The 17689-nt window shown below is 44.7% G+C and overlaps 1 protein-coding gene across 3 annotated transcripts in view; it reads right to left on the bottom strand.

Moving 5' to 3' along the window:
- LOC142401426 (transcription factor COE1-like) overlaps positions 1–17025 on the bottom strand; it is an 88598-nt gene extending 71573 nt beyond the window's left edge. For all 3 annotated transcript variants that reach the window (XM_075486838.1, XM_075486839.1, XM_075486840.1), the window contains exons 1-6: positions 16320–17025; positions 15439–15595; positions 14622–14685; positions 13625–13680; positions 5479–5552; positions 1166–1234 (exon numbers count right to left, since the gene is read on the bottom strand). In XM_075486838.1, coding sequence (XP_075342953.1) covers positions 1166–1234; positions 5479–5552; positions 13625–13680; positions 14622–14685; positions 15439–15595; positions 16320–16447 — 548 coding nt within the window. In that variant the 5' untranslated portion in view covers positions 16448–17025. The remainder of the gene's footprint in view (positions 1–1165; positions 1235–5478; positions 5553–13624; positions 13681–14621; positions 14686–15438; positions 15596–16319) is intronic.
- Positions 17026–17689: the final 664 nt, after the last annotated feature.

Below are 17689 nucleotides of genomic sequence, written 5' to 3'. Positions count from 1 at the left end.
ATTACACACAAAAGAGAGAGAAAAAGTGTTTTTAGGTTCAAAGAGAAGCGTCTGATGGCAGAGAGACGACAGATATAACTCCTGCTCGTGTGTAATCACGCATAGCAAAGACAGAGAATCACTGTTTGTGGGTGAATAAATCATGGTAAGTTCAAGATATTAGAATGAGATACTGATAAAGACTGGCAGCAGAACAAGAGAGACCCACTGGAACATCTGATTTGGTTTGATGAGAAGGAAAACGGTATATTTCACCTGATGTGCCCATTTGGTGGCATTAATATACGTTGAAAAGAGGTGTTAAAAAACACATTGTATCTGGTGGTCCTGAGAAAAAATAAAAAAAAGATTTTTTTCATATGAATCTACATGAAGTGAAGATGCTGCGCAGTTAGTTGAGGTGTCTTTTATATTGTGCTGCTTGTGAGCATGTTTGGCAGTAATGTGGTGACAGTGATGAGAACACTTCACTCCTCTCCCCCTGACTTACTCAACACACACTGATGTGTCTGCACTCAGAACTGCTCACAGAGGGTTAAAACAACTGCCAAGATGAAATGAGATTAAAATGACGTTGGATCTCCTTTTAGTTTTTCTCTGTCACTTTTTTCTTTGCTGGTGACCCATTTTTCTGTGCTTCTGCAGGAGAGACGGAGAGAGGGGTGGGATGGGCGTTATGGGAGGGATAACTTCAGTCTGACAGACAGACAGGAAGTCAGACAGACAGATGCAAGAGAAGAGCGACACACAGCCTTTGTATTCTGCATCACGCAGAGGAAACGCACACTCATTTCAGCACCGTTTGTCCACTCAAGTCTGAGATGTGCTTAAGTGTTTCTGTGCGGTTTCATCTGAGCTGCTGATGCACATTTAGGCATCTGCACAGATCAGTGAGAACACACTGATGTCCAGCTGTACATTCCCTCTGAGTGAGTGTGTGTGAACTTTCATCACAGACCATAAGTCGTGCTGTTTAAATGCAAAGCGTGTGCCTCAAATGTTTCCCTGATCCAATCTAAGGAGCATCTGTCTCAGGAGTGACAGCATCTCATCTAAACGCCCAAACAGCCCGTCCCACGCCGCCATTCAAACAGGTCAGTGCAGCATGTGTCTGATCGAGTGTGTGAGAGTGAAAGAGAGAAAGGGACAAAGTGAGAGTCAGTACCTGTCGATGATAACGGGGTCCGAGGGGGTCTCATTACGGTTTCCACAGCTCTTCTTGTCACAGCACCGACTAAGAGGAGGGAGTCAGAGAAGAAGACACAGGGCAAAGTGAGTTTGACGCAGAGAACTTTCAGTACTTTATATGAAAGGTCCAATTTAGACTTTTAAATTGGAGTGCTACAGCACATTATGTGCGTTGACAGAGCTGATACAGAACTTACTACCAAATTCACATTTGATCAAATCAGTTGAAAACAGGCCAACAGGAGTTCTGCTGAAAAGCTGTCGAGCAGATCTACACTGAGAGCGAGGCTAAAAATACTCCTGGATGACACAGAAAGTGAATGAAAGAAACATAGCCGGCTCAGGAGCACACTGGGCTGCGAGCTCTGCGTTTGGCTTTGCAAGGCACGAGAGGGCAATGCTTTGTGCTACATGTGTTACACTTTTAAGAAAGCACAAAAAAACACTTGGAAGGAGGTAGAAGCTGACGGCTTGAGACACTGATCCACACACTGGCATGCGGAAGACCTGAGTTTGAGCGCTGCAAGAGCCGACATTTTAAAAATGCTTTCATTTTTCCTACTTTCCCATCACTATAAAATGGTTAGGTTTAGATATCAAATGTGGTTTTGAGAATAAAACAGACATAGTTGGGGTGCGCCTTTATCCGTGTGAATGCTGCCCCGTACAAAACAACGGACAACATAAAGCAATGCCTTTTAACAACCTGCTGTGAAACAGCCATGTTTTTGAGCTGTGGACAAACTCAGCTTTTACACGTCCTGGACTGAGTGGCAGTGAACTGTGGGCTAATACTCCCTGATGGCCCTGTTGGCCTCCGAAGTCCTCGGATCAAAATCTGATGGAGCAACCGTTAGATCCAACAATCCAGATTGCAAACGGAGATGTTTTTGTGGTGTGAGGGGCACCTCGAGAATATTAGGCACGTGGTTTGAATGTAGCTGATCAGTGCCAGTCATGACTTTCAGTTCTGTTTGGGAGCAGTGACAAAGATCCCCAAAGCTTCAATTAACTGAAAAAAAATGTAAATAAAGAAGGAACAGTGATTCCTTTTACAAACGTGTAAAAAATACAGTTAAAACAAAGAGTGTTTCTAATCAGCATATTCCCACTGATTTAAAGCATTCATTTAGTTTTTATGTGCTCCTAAAATGTTATCACAGCCTTTGAAAGCAATCACAGTTAGGAGACTAGTCTGGAAAATAAAATCCATGATGTCATTGAGATATCATCAGGGAGGATTTAAAAAAAGATAGAATTTGAAAAAGGGCCCGTGCATGTCTTCAAAACCTTGACTGGAACTTAATCGTACTGATGAACAGGTGAGTTGGAGGGTGGAGGGCACAAAAGAGAGCTCAAAGAGTATGTGGGTGGGATGCACACTACACAATGAGCAAAAAAACCTGGCTGGCTTACAAAAATTCACACAAATGTACTACAAGTGTGTCAAAGAGGCTTTCTTTGCGCACATCAATTATGAATAAAGGTGTAAGTCGGAGGGAGGAGGATAAAGACAGGGGGGAGCGGCAGTAAAGCGTGAAAGGGCGAGCGTGGGAGGGAAAACAAGAGGGGGGAGGGGGAGGAGAGGAGAGGAGAGAGGGGTTTGGGTGGGAAGAAGAGGAAGGGGAGACATCTCAGGTTTCCCACTGTCACAGATGGCAGAGGTGGAAAGAAAGGGGCTGATACGTTACACCTCACTCATTGTCTCCACTCTCTGCTCCGCCTGTCATGTGTGTTCTGCTGCGCTATGAACTGGGTCACCGCACGGAAACTTTCACCAAACACGCAGCATCAGTCAGAGGTTGGAGACGAGGAGACGCAGGGAGATAAGGAAATTGGAAAATAGGGAACGGGGAAAGAGGAAAGCACGGAGGAAGGGGTGGGAGGTGGGGGCAGACGGGTGACTGTGTGGGGGAGGTGGCGATGGGGTCGATGGAGAGGGGAGATTAAGGGAGGGTGGAGGAGGAAGAGGAGAAGTGGAAGATGTTATAAATGGAGGGGTGGTGCATAGGAAAACAAGGGATGGGATGGGGATAATGTAGCACTTATTGCTTTGGATCCTTGTGATCTAATCATCTGCTCCCTCCCTGCATCTCACACTCCTGCCACCACGCACACACACACACACACACACACACATGCACACATAAAACCTTTTTGAACAATAGTCTCAGCAGCATGAACTGGAGATGCCACTTCACCTTCTCTTTCTTTAACGACAGCTTTGGTTTCTGACAAGCTGCCGACTTGTTCGACAGAGATAGCTGTGACCCATTTGGTTGATCATCTGATGGAAAAAAAACAACTCAAAACTTCTCAACTTCTCATTAAATGTCAACATCTGCTGTATTTCTGTGTTTGTACCATCAATAAAGTAATAAAATGGTCAAATAGATACTTCTCATCAGTGGGAAATCCAAACAAAGAGTTTAAAAAAAAAAAAACATATCAAATAGTTTGATTTATATTTTTATTTTAAAATTACTCAGTTTAAACCTAACTTGTAAGTTGCTGACTTTGTTTAAGGTTTGAAGATGAAGGAGATGCAGGACCATGTTTTTTATCACAGTGATTTAGCATGATCTTCCTAAAACAACCAAGGATTTCCCTGACAAGACGCTCCACAACATGCATGTATTGTCTGGCAGGGTTAGTGTGCTGTTAAAAAAAAGCACGACGGTCCCACCACAAGACAATGTTCACGTGATTGCAGAAATGTTGTTTTTTTTCCCTTTGCATGGCAGAGCTTTGCCTCCCTTTTGTGGATGCAGTGACAGATAGTCCCAACAACAAGATCACATCTGATTTAATGCAGTGCAGCCTGAGGACTTTGGTCAGTCATGTATGAATTTGATTCGGCATAATATGGTTTGACTTTTATCAATTAAATATAAGGCTTCACTTATTTACACATTCTGCTTTCTTTTTCCATTTTAAAAGTGTCTCAATACTTTTAGCACTCCCTTTTGTTTGTGTGTTTGTTTGCAAAGAAAATAAAAATAACAGAGATCCCTCCTGGAGTAAAACCTTTCCCGTGTTTGTCCCGGAGCGTTGTGAGATGGCAGATTGGCTCGGAGCATATGGCTACCGGCACCACGGTGACAATAGGCCGCACTGATTAATGGACACCCTGAGCTCTCTATGTGTGCACACTTTCAGTGTTTTGTGCTGTGTGCGGAGCTCCTGCTGCAGAATCAGCATGTGAGAACATGAAGCATTAGCCGTGACTTTGACCTAAGCTGCTGTTGAAGATATTTACTCTGGATGAAGAGGCAGGGCTTTTTGCACTGTTGCTCCCCCAGTGGAAAGGTTTAAAAAAGAAAAATCCTGCAGTGCTGTGGAGGCCAGGGTGTTGTACCAGATGTTTGTGGTGTGTACGTATTGCAAAAAACTGTTTATTCATGTTCACAAGTCATTCCCAACATGATGAACGACAATACTTTGGAGTAAAATCTGTAGGCAAACACAGCTTATTTCTGGATTTCTTGTAAATCACTTCAGAATTTCAATGGATTTTTCATGAGCCTCTGCAGCAGTGAAGCCTGAGGAATATTCAGCAAGCTATAGAATAAAACATTAGAGTGCCTTATTTCACTGCTAAAATCCCTGCTCGCGCATATAGATGAAGCCCAATTTATATTGTTATAGTTAAAGTTTTTCAGTGACAAGGTCGAGGAGCAACAGCAACTTAATTCATGTGCTAAATTTGAATTTTTATAACTGTGGTTTGCAGGCCTATACGTGTGTATGCATACTTCTTTGTGTGTGTTTAAAAATCCTTGAACATGTGTGTGTGTGAGTGTGTGTGTTTTAGTCAGTCCCTGCATATATTTTATTGTCAGATTGGGGAGGAAGGCCCATTTGTTAGCCACAAAACAACAGAAGGGTTCAGATTGACTAATGAGTTTCTCTGTGTCCTAATTAACCAGGCGTCACACAGACACACACACACAAACATGCGTGTTTCCGCACACACATTTTCTATTGCATAGGATAGGTCGGTAAAATGCCTCTATAAATAAACCTCTTTCCTCTCAACCTACTTACAAAGAAATTAATCTTTAGATTATAATTAAAGCCACAACTATGAGAGCGCAAACTCATCTTACTCAGTGTGTGTGCTTATGTGTGTGTGTGTGTGGGGGGGGGGGGGGGGTGTTAATAAGGGTGATAGAGTAAGAAATGTACAAGGAATTGATTGGTGAGAATTCTCCAGATTAACAAAGTGTGTTGCAGAGGTAAGGAGAAAAATCCTGGGACAAAGGAGAGATTTGAGGAGTCTCATCTCACCTGCACATGATCTCGTGTGTCAGCAGCACTCTGCACATCTCTGGGTTCTTGTCTTGGCCTTCATAAACAATCGCCTGAAAAGACAGATGGAGACACGGGAAAGAAAAGTTAACAAAGTTTCCATCTTATACGCACACGTCCAGTCAACAAAAATAAAATAAAAATAAGCTTCTGTTTGATTTTCAACCCAAATTCTGAAAAGAAATGGGAAGCCAGAATTCAATGATTTACAGTGATTCGGTCCAAAGAATCCTAAACCAATATTACATTCACAGCAGAACATAGATGATTTGATATTAGAGAGCACCTCACAGAGGCAGAGTCTCTCAGAGGTAAAGTTATCAAAGGTTCAGCATTCTGCAAATAATGAAAAATAAAGAAGATTGTGGTGCGATTTCAGAGTAGCGTTCCTCAATGTCAAAGGGTGAAGACCTTGAAGAGTCCATCATCTACAATAAATCATTTCATCAAAAGAGTTAACGATTCTGGAACTCTCTGTGTGAAAGGGTCACGGCTGGAAATCGATATTGGATGCCTGTGATCTTGGGGCCCTCAGGCAGTCTCACTCGTTGGTGGAAATCATTTCATTGGCTCAGGAACACTTCCAGAAATCATTGTCCGTGAACACAGTGGAGGTTAAAGCTCATGCAAAGAAGAAGCCAAACTCTGGTGTTTTCTCTGGACCAAAGCTCATTTGAAATGAACTGAGTGGAAAACGGCTCTGTGGTCACACTAATCAAAATTTGAAATTCTCCTTGAAAATAATGGACGCCGCATTCTACGGACTAAAGAAAAGAGGGACCATCTGGCTTGTTGTAAGCACTTAGTTCCAAAGGCTGCATTGCGATGGTATGGGAGTATATTAATGCCTGGTGCTGGTAACTTCAACATCTGGAAAGGCACCATCAGGGCTTTAAAGCTACCAAAGCTATCACAGACTCCCCTCCAGACTAGTCTTTGTCAAGGAATAGTTTCACAAATAGTGTTGATACAAGAAGAAGAGAAGAAGACTCATGCTGACAGTATGCTCAGTACTGAAGGGGCAGGGGCTTTGAACTGACCAAACAGTTCCGCATGTCCGTACCTCGTAGACAGTTAACTTTGTCCCACCTCTATCTCACGCTCCCACCTTTTGAGGGTATGTACTAACATTACATCACTACCTATATACAGCCCCCCCGGCGCAAAACATTCAACAGGGCTGCTAAGGCTAGCTGCCAAGGCTAGTTGTGGGACCTTTAATTATATTTTATATATATATATATATACTCTGCATCTATTACACCGGCATGGCCTGGCTGCAGCTCAGCACCATTCACCAGCTGAAAACATCGGATTTATGCTCAGACAATCAAAAGATAAAGGTAAACCCTCCTGAGCTTTAAACATGTTGCTGTCGTTAAATTCAAGATGAGTTAAGATTTTTCACGAAATAGTAAAATATCTCACTTTATGACATTTTGAATTAAATATTGCGTCATGAGAACTGCAAATCATTCAGTTCTGTTAGTATATACATGGGGCTGCACGGTGGTGGGTTCTTGGTTTGATTCCCGGCTGGGGTCTTTCTGTGTGGAGTCTGCATGTTCCTCCAGTGTATGTGTGGGTTCTCCCACCATCCAAAAACATGCAGATCAGGTTAACTGGTGACTAAATTGACCCTAGGAGTGAGTGTGGATGGTTGTTGTTTGCCTTGTTTGTCTCTGTGTGGCCCTGTGATGGACAGATCTGCCCAGGGTTTACCCCGCCTCTCACCCAATGACAGCTGGGATAGGCTCCAGCAACCCTGAGTTGGATGGAGCGGGCATAGAAAATGGATGGATTTATTTACATTCTGCACAGCACCCCAACCTTTTTGGTTCTGGAGTTATAGCACATTAAAAACGTATTGTTTAGAGTTTATTTCAAGCTTTATGAATGATATTAAATGCCACATAATTGTATGAGCGATGAAGCTACACTGTGACTCACACTCGCTGAAAGGTGCCAGTCACTGCCTGCATCAGTGCATGTATGCATGAAGATGGATTTGCATTTTTTTCAGTCCACTGCACTCTACATCTACCAAACTGGTAAGAGGAGATGGAAACATTTAGCAGCAAAACACAACGTCAAACTGAAAAAAATTCCTCTTTAATTCTGTAGCGGTGCTCTTACAGTTCCTGTTATTCCATAGCCTCATAGCAGGAAAGCTGCTAACAGGTTGGCTCCCACTTCACCTTGAAGAACACACAGTTCAGCAGTAACACATGCACACTCACAGCCCCCCCACCGCCGCACAAACACACATACAGCTTGTTTTAGAGCATCCACACAGAACCAGGGGCATCCCGTCAGCTGACATGCTGAATCTCTGAAGTTATATCTTACAATGAAATGAAGTGTTGAATTCATAATGACCACACTTTCTGCTGCTGAGAATGCGTTCCAGCTGAGCCGTAAGCTGCCTCCACTATACTTCCTTCCTGGGTTTTGTTAGGAAGCTCAGAGTAGAGCGCAGGCATAAGTCACACCCCACTAAGCTATCCATCAATCAGTATGCACACCCTGTCTGTCTTTGGTCTATTCCAGTCTGTTTGATCTGTCATTCCAAACTGCCGTGAGTCTCACCCAGTGACAAGCTCACTTTTCTCAAGGAACAGTGAGGAAGTTTCTGTGTCCTTTGTAATAATCTTCAGCTCAGGTTCAGTCGACCTGCTGCCACCAAGTTAACATTAGGGAATTAAGATCCTGTGGTGAGGGCTTACCAGCTCTAAAAACTGCAACACTGTAGAGTCCCAGTGATGCCTGGCATGAAATACCAAACTTACTCAGACCTAATAATTATGCATACTCACTGTCTGAGGTCAAACTCAGTGAAACACAAACTTCAAATCACTTATTGTCACCAGCGATTGGCTTGTTTTTATTTGCTGAAGTCACATTCAGGGTGTTGTGCTGCTGATGACCCAGAGACGAGACAGAAACCACCTCTTTGAGAAGTGACAAATGTATTAAACTGTGTGAACTGAAATGTTCTCCCGGGGCCAACATGTTCCTCGTGGGGCCCCAGCATGAGCAAAGACTGCAGACAGAGCCCCTCGTTTGCTGAAACTAGTCCTATATGGCCTCCAGAAAGTAGCTTGAAGCTCTGCAGCATTAAGTGAGAGCAGCAATAGTTTCATACTAATAGTTATTTGTCTCCAAGACCCTCTTTGTTATCTGGAATCGGAGCCCCTTTGTGTTTCAGGGCCCGGGGCCCTTGTCAGTTACAATTTGCAAAGCATGTGCATATCGTGCATTTGAGACTCACTACTGAAAATGTACTGACGTGTGAACCTGGAGCCTGAGAGGTTCGAGGTGGTCCAGCACTCCAGGGATGTGCACACCCAGGCAATGCAAGCAATGATGGGTAATATGAAACCAAAATAATATGAGTTTAAAGCAGAAACTGCAACAACATGCATGAGCTCGCATTTCTAAGAGAACGAGGCTGATCAGAAAGCAAAATAAACAGTTATTCAGAGTAAAAACCTTTTGAATGACCACAGACACAGATAAGAGGTTCCTTTTGACACACTGCTGAGGTTGATCCAACACCCGAGTGACTGATATATGCCTGAAATCTCTCTCTGTCAACACCCAAGCTGTGAAATTACCATCATTATAGTTTAATGAAAGCAAATCTGAGTGCAGGAAATATAAAAACAGCCAGAATTTAGAAATCAAATCTATAAAAAAAAGCCACAGATTAATCTTGCTCATAGTGTCATGGGAAAAGAAGGAGTCAAACATCTTTCAGTGAACTTGCAACCAACAAACACATTTCAATTTAATCTCCTTCTCTCACATCTTCCCACTTTTTTGCACTTTTGCTCTGGAGTTTTCTTTCTGACACCCACACACTCCAAAACACAAGGAACCCTTCAAACCTTGGGCCAGTTGAATGAACTCATCTTAAAGAGTTCACATTCCATTCATTTACGTGGTCATTTTCATTTGGAGGGTCTACTGTAAGGAGTTTACATCCAATGTTGTTAAAAATACTGCTCCACTGCTGCTCTGTGATGAAGCATCGCGTCTAAATGTTCTATTTGAGTCTCTTTTTAAGGCCACTTCTTCAGAGGCTCTGTTGGCTGATTGGTCAAAAATGATCTCGTGTCACGGAGCTGCTCATTTTTTGTTCTGAACCATGTCGAGGCGTCCTCTAAGCAAGCATTCAGCAGAAGAATAAAAGACCAAACTTCAAACCTTAGTGGCAGTGTCCACAGTAAGAACTCTGGGCTTTGTAACTTTTTATATGCCTTTCAAGCTGGAACAAACTCATTACCTACATATGCAGACAAGTCGAGCTACTGTTGTAGCTCAACTTAGCCAATTGATTAGCTTAAATAATATCCATTTATGCTTTACTATTTTCACAAAAATCTGAATGTCACCCCTTTATATCCGTGCTGGAACATGGTTAGAGTGTCTGTGCGCAGGTAATTCAACTACCAAACACTTTATCTGGACGTAGTGTGGCTGGAGATGGTTGAAAAGTAGCCTGTTAACCCAAAAACTACGCTAATAATGACTTTTTTCCTTGTCTCATGTAAACCTTCTGTCTTGGAAAAGCGCACAAACAATAAATGTCCTCTTTTCCATTAAAATTAGGATTCATGTAAACTTTCCTTCAAAGGTGTTATTTCTTAACGGTTCATAAAGCCACTTCTTCTAACAGCCAGCCTCCACTCTCAGAGGTCAGTTGTGCAGGAAACAAATGAAAAACATCTGCTTTGTGCAAATCCTGCAGAATAAACACATGATCATTTCAAATAGTACAGATAAGTCCCCAACAGAGTGAGCAGATTAGCTCTTGTCTTTGCAGGCAAACAGTAAATGATATGCAGCTGGATGCCTGCTTTGCCTACTGTTAGCTCTTCTTGGGCTTTGCCAGTAATTCTCTGCTTTTTTTTACTCTGCACTTCAGGAGAGCTGCAGCTATTGTTGAGCATACACTGAGGTCTTGATTTTTTGAATAAGGTACTCCGTCCTGATTGGCAACCAGACATCTGGAGCTCCAGGAGGAAAAAGTGACAAGGCTAAAAATAATTTTGGTATAACACTTTACCCGCCCTCTGTGACAGGCTCCTGTGTACATGTGCCACTTCCTCTGCCATCCCTGCCCCTGTTTGTCTCCTATTCTTCATCCTGTCACTTTGCTCTCTTTCATCTGCTTTTTCCACCTCAGTCTCCTCCCTCTCTCCGCCTCACCGGGTCCTTCATACAGCATCTTTGCTGCTCTCTCCTGCACCTTTGAAGCAGCGTGAAATGCGCAGCATGTAAACAAGGCTCCGTTAAGCAGGGGAACACTCTTCCTCCTGCGTTAGTGTCAGGTTGACTGGTGAGCTAGTGATCCGTCAGGGCCGCGGTGACAGATGCTTTATTCTCCAGGACGGAGCCGTGATCAGAGTGCAGGGTGCTCCCCTTCTCCGTTTAACAACATTAGTGCTGGCCCTCAGCACATGCACTAAACAGGTCGGCATGCGAAGATGGAAGAGTCACCATGATAGAGTGAGAGCCGTGGAATAAATAGAATCAAAGTAATCACAGAGCAGCACTGATGAGCAGAACTTAACCTGACTTTAACACGATTTTAATGCAAGGCAGCACCGATCAGCATCCAAACTGAAAGTCTGCAGCATTAAGAGTTGGGCTTGATCCATCCACATGCTTATTGTAAAAACCACAAATCTGCATGTTACTGACAAAAAGACAAAAGAGAAACAAATCATGATGTCACTTCCAGGCCACCTGCTGTTCCACCAGCCTCCATGACTCACTGAAGGTCTTTGCCTTCAGACTTTCTGGAGTTGAATGCACTCAGGATTTATTTCCAGGACTAAATCCCTTATGATCCATGCAGTTTGTCCTGCATGGCAGTGGGCATATTATACCTCATTGCAACTGTTTCACCCTTATCCTCTCTTATCTTCTTCTATTTCTGGACTATAACTGTCTTTAAAATATGTAGGAGGTATGCTACCGCTGCAGCCGTGTCTAGACCAGCGAGATTAACAGGTCCTCTTTCACAGCTGCAGCAGCTCCACCGCTCTGTGGGAAGATGGTGATGCTGAAGGCTGATGGAGATTGTGTCTGTTACACTTCAGCATTTACTGATCAGACACTTCTGATGCAGAACAAAGCATCTGAAAACAGCAACAACTTAGTTATGGACCACTGTCTGACTGTGCTTTAATGTGAGAGATCCTTCTGAATGTGGGAGGCAGGATCCAGACCCGGACAGACACTTTTGCTGTTTCCCTCAGCTGTAAATAAAATCGATAAACATCAGTGCCACTCTCTGCTGATGGGTGTCTTCATTTTTTCATTTTGCCAAGACAACAATGCTTGAGAGTGTGTGTGTGTGTGTGTGTGTGTGTGTGTGTGTGTGTGTGTGTGTGTGTGTGTGTGTGTGTGTGTGTGTGTGTGTGTGTGGTTAGAGAGACAGCAGCCATGACATCACTGACCAACTAAGCCAACCACACGGCTGTTTTGGTTCGACCACCTGTTAATATTCATTCCTCTGCTGCTGGGAATAACATCCAGGCTCACATGCAGCCGTAACTCAGAGCTGCAGGACTCCCGTTCATATGGGCAGCCTCACCTTAACTCAGAGCTGCAGGACTCCCGTTCATATGGGCAGCCTCACCTTAACTCAGAGCTGCAGGACTCCCGTTCATATGGGCAGCCTCACCTTAACTCAGAGCTGCAGGACTCCCGTTCATATGGGCAGCCTCACCTTAACTCAGAGCTGCAGGACTCCCGTTCATATGGGCAGCCTCACCTTAACTTAGAGCTGCAGGACTCCCGTTCATATGGGCAGCCTCACCTTAACTCAGAGCTGCAGGACTCCCGTTCATATGGGCAGCCTCACCTTAACTTAGAGCTGCAGGACTCCCGTTCATATGGGCAGCCTCACCTTAACTCAGACCTGCAGGTCTCCCGTTCATATGGGCAGCCTCACCTTAAACAGAACTGAATCAGGCTTGACCCTAATATCATCTCAGACCTAGTCCCAACAAAGGTACACAGTCAGCCAGCTGAGCTTACTGAGCCTGTTCTGTTTGCATGCAGCGCAGTTCATCTCACGCTCTTCCCCACGCGCACACATCAGCACGCACACATGCAGCTGACCCCTGCTTTTATCAGCACCTCGAGGAGAAGTGATTTTTCTTCTTTTTTTTTCTTTGCAAACATTAAAAGTTTTCTGATGGTAGCTGCAAAAATATCAGCCCATTTAATTCCAGTCAGGATGTATCTGCGTGTGCGCGTGTGTGTGCGCACGCATAGTGGGTGCGAGGCCTAGCGAAGTGTCGCCGGTGGTCACCTCACTGAGCTCGTGCTAAACAGTGTTACTGTGACACAGTGTGGTCTCGCGGGCTTGCCAGACGCACTCAAACACACACATGCGGTGCAGTGTGGCAGCAGTAATGTGAGACTCCGCCGGAGCCCGGGGCCACATTAGCAACTATTCAGTGCATGGCGTGGCTTCTTGGCTCCACATACTTTGCAACACATCCACACGCAACCACACACACACACATTGCATCACATTAGACAGACATCTCTCACTCTCAGTTTCTTCTAGGAAAAATGAAAATCAGTCGAAATTCTGACTGTTTAGGCTACCTGAGGGGGGGCAGAAAGGCTAAAACTACCTGTCGTCTATCAGTGGCTCTGGCCCCGCTGATTCCTCTGTCTCTTCTAAATGTGCACATAAACAAAAACATTCAAAACCAAATTGGATCCGATCGCAGAGAGCTTGCCACTCAGCGGACCAAATCCCAGAAGAGCCGTTATTTCTTTCCATTTCCCGCTGTGAGCGGCAGAATTACGCTGCTGTTCCTCAACACCCGCTCACCGGCTTCCCGCTCCAATCACAGCAAGAAAAGCGCCTGGAGCCGTGAGTGTGTGTGAGTGTGCGCGAGTGTGCGTGCCCCCACCCATGTACACACAGTGGAAACGCCCACCCGCACAGGCACCCCTTTCAGGGTGTGCAGGTACATGCAGATAAAGGAGGGCGGCGGATCAGTGGAGCGCCTCATTGTCAGAGATGTAACAGGAGAGGTGACAGGCTGCTGAGAGTGTGTGTGTGAGTGCGTGTGCGCGTGCGTGTGTTTACCTGTTTAGTCATGGAGTCTATGAGTCGAACATAAAAGTCCTGCTCTGTTCTGATGCCTGTGGGGAGGCAAAAGAGGAAGAAAAAAATCAGCAATTTTGCTCTGGCTTCCTGCCGAACACGTTAAAAACATGTCAAATGAAATATTACATGTTGATGCATGTGGCTGATTGTTAGAGCAAGAAATAACAACGGTTCACATAAATGTCTCTATTTTAAAAAGAAGAAATCTTTCTCACATAGAAAATGTGAAAACTTGATATTTTTAGGCGTTAAAGAAAGAGTTGATCACAGTTGCAGTGGAAGAACACATCAGGCTGGCCTGGGCACGTGCTATCTGACACGTAGAACTTCACAAGACAAAAAAGGGTCCAGAGGAAATTTAAACGCACGTGGACATTAAAGATGGGCCAGCACCATCTCATCAGTTCACATTTTAAAAATAGAAGTCCTGCGGAAGACTGTCAGGGAGCCGTCACACACATGTTTCTCCTTATTTTTCAACTTCAACGCAGCAAATATTACTGAGAAACTATGAGTGGGTCCAACTAATAGCACAGCCAATTCTGCACTCAGAATATCTTCCATCAACAAGAGAAGGCCACGTTTTGTAGCTGCGCCTTCCTCCCGCGTGGCAGTTGGAACTGTCAAGAAGCCCCTTTTTCAGAGTGGACAACTTGATTCAGGGACAGTGACAGTGATAAAGCCACAAAGCTGCAACAATTTGCCCTCAACAGCTGCGCTGAAATTTGACTAATAGATGTGATGAAACTCTGCTCTGCTGTTTCTGTGACGCAGAGCGGCTCTGGCAGCCCGTTGGTCCTCTGCAACATTTCGGCTCATTGCTTTGAGGACAGGGAACATTTTTCCCCATTAAATCTTAAAAAAATAAATACATTTAAAGTAAAAGTTTTCTGCGCGTGTGCGTAATTTATCACAGAAGGCAATCAGGCTGATTTGGTCAAATTGACTGTGAATGCGCGCGTGTCGGGCCACTCACCGTTACTGTAGAGGAGCTGCAGCCGGTAATGAATCCCGTTGTTGGTCTTCTCTCCGCTCGTCTCCTTCACACACACACACACACACACACACACACACACACACACACATTAATAACACTGAACTTTCTGTTGAAATTTCGGAAACTTTTCAGCACCTTTGTGCGCGTACAGACCGGATACAGTCATATAGGCCTATCTGGATAATTCACAACATCCATATTTAAGGTAAAATGAAAAAATAAAGAAAAAAAAGTTATTTATATTCACGGCCGATATATTCAAAATGTGGAAGCTTGTAATTTCCTCATGTGCAATCACTATGTTATTGCGGATTTTTAATTCCGCCGTAATTACTAGTAATGTTTGCGGGGACCAATAAACCCCACACTAAATCCTCGCGCTGCATTGCGATGTCATAATTGATGAAGAGGTTGCCTGGCCGTTGTTTGTATAGAACAAGTGGTTGCGTTGAATCGAGCTGTAAATGAAAATGATTTAAGCCATTTTATATTTGTCACATACACACATGGACGGAGGGGTGGTTTGTCTGTAGGCTATAGCATGCCTGTCATCTGTGTTTCATTCCTTAAACGTTTAATAATAATAATAATAATAATAATAATAATAATAATAATTATCATCATCATCGTCGTAATAATAATTTAGAAAAATAACATGGCAAATAGTTGTAGGAGTGATAGTGTGATATTGTGCCCTGACAGCAGCATCGTTGGATCATCGGGCCTGTGGAAAATCTAAATTTAAATTATTTTCTGCCGTCAACAAGCATGAAACAGTCCGAGTCTCTGCACTGACCTTCTCTTTCTCGATGAAGTCCACGAAGTTGGTCCTCTCGATCTCCACCGGCTGGCCCTGCCGGTCGTACAGAGCCAGGACGAAGTGGAAGAAGTTGGACTTCCGCAGGTTGGAGGGCGGCTGCTTCTCGAAGTGAGCCCGGGCCAGACCCACTCCGCTGTGGACACACAGGCGTAAATGAGTCGCTTTTAAAAATGCCATGAAAAGTTACCTTGTAAAAAAAAAAATCAGTAAGAGGCAAACTGCCTACGGTGAGGGGGCCTGGAAGAAGGCGCAAATCCGGTTTGCGCGCATGTTCTGCGCTTGATCCGACTCGAGTTTCTCAAGCTTTAAATATCAGGCACAACTTTTTCTTTCTTTTTTACATCATTAAAAATTTAATCTGAAAATAAACACTCCAAACCAATTTCCCCCTCAAACTGAAGGCGAACTGAATTGCTTAAGTTGTTTTTCGTGTCGAAGGATTTATTTATTCACCTTAACTGTCGTTTAAATTCGTTTAATAAAACACAAAGGTGTGTTTGTCCAGAAAAGAGGGCATATTTTCTTCATTCTCAGCATAAATTAACCAAATTTATTATTTTATCCATTTCAATGTCACGCTCCTTATCTAACTACAAAGCGCATATTGTGCGTAAATCTGTGGCACAATCTCATGTTGCCACTAACTGTCGGTTAATGACAGCATGTTGTAAAATGATTCTGAATAAGAATCTTTATTCCCCCAAAGTAGCCCAGCAGCAGTTAAATCCAGAAGTGCTTCGCCGGACAACAGCCCCCAGTCTGCAGGATCCTCGCGGACAAAACGCACGTTGTTTCCACCTTTTCGGAAGCCTACATGAAGGAGGGTTGAAGTTCCTCCTGAAGCGGGCAGAGCTCACCTTTGGGCGGCCGTGTTGGCATCCAGCACGCCGCCCCCCTGCATCCAGCTCCGGACGTTCATGCCTCCCAGCGGCTCCTCTTTCAGGCTGCTGCCGCTTCTCTGGATGCTCTCCTGTATCCCAAACATCAACAGACCTCCTGAGCCTGGTACCTATCCTTCGGGTATTCGGTCTCTATCCTCCTGGCTATGCACTTGTTCTGCTAAGGATCCCGATTCAAGCGGAGCGGCGTGGGCGCGCTTCGGCAGAAATCAGGAGCAAGGCTCTTTATTCCTCCGACTCTAGTCCTGATGTGGGAGTGGATTCAGAAACGGAGGGCAAATCATACCAGAACACTGTGATCCAAAACGTCCAAACATCGGAATTACGATTTTAAGTCGCTCAAAACAGGATGACGTCAACTAGTTTGGAAAGATGTTAAAAAGTCACTCCTGGTGCGCTGTGAGATCCCCAGTTTGAGCTGTCAGGGAGGGAAATAGGCGATCAATTGCACCCGGATCAGATGTCATCATCATCTGACACTTCTTTCTTCCTCTTTTTGTTCTTTGCTCTCTTTTACTCCGCCTCAGCCTTGCGGTCCGGGACGTGCTGTGGGGTCGATGATGTCCGGAGCAGCGCTGCGTCTTGCAGATGACTCTGAGCTCTCAGCACTCCGCGCGCTCTCTGAGGAAATCGCTTTGCGACTCTTCCCAAAGGACCCTCTCTGAGAACCAAACGCGATCTTCTCCCGCCCCGGGGAGAGAGGGAGGGAGGGAGGGAGGGAGAGAGATAGAAAGAGAGAGAGAGGGAGATGGGATGGGGCAAAAAAAAAAAAAAAAAAGGGAGGGAGGGGACCGACGGAGAGGAGGGGAAAGTGCAGGACGAGAAAGAGAGAAGACGCCCCCAAAACAAAGGCGAGAGCGGAGTCAGGTCTGGCTGCCACGGAGCTCCTCTGTCCCGGTTCGGGTCCCCGCTTCTGCCTCCGCTCCTGCTTGATGGACTTTGGGAGGGGGTGGGTCAAAGCCAAAGGCTTCTCTTGGACAAGATAAACTCTTGCGCAGAAAACCAACCGCTGAAAGTTGTGTGTGCCCGCGCAGAGCTGCGGGTTGGAGCCCAGAATCTGTGGGAGAAACCAAAGAAAGAGCCCAGCGGCGACGGAGCGGGGCGAGTTCTTTAAATAGGCCTACCTCAAACGTCTCACGCGCTCACGAGCTGAATATCAAAAGAGGAAACTAAAATCGCACGTGTGATTTTGGAAGAGTTCAAACATTTTGTCACGGCAAAAAAAAAAAAAAAAAAAAAAACGGCACCAAATTCAAATGATCTTCTTTCACAGATCATCAAATGAGAGAAATAAAGCTCTGAGAGCTTCTTCGATCTGCCGACGTTCA

The sequence above is a fragment of the Odontesthes bonariensis genome, chromosome 16, assembly GCF_027942865.1.
Source record: "Odontesthes bonariensis isolate fOdoBon6 chromosome 16, fOdoBon6.hap1, whole genome shotgun sequence".
Classification (NCBI taxonomy): Eukaryota; Metazoa; Chordata; class Actinopteri; order Atheriniformes; family Atherinopsidae; genus Odontesthes; species Odontesthes bonariensis.
Note: the sequence above shows the minus strand (reverse complement) of the source record. Positions and strands in the feature narration are given on the sequence as shown.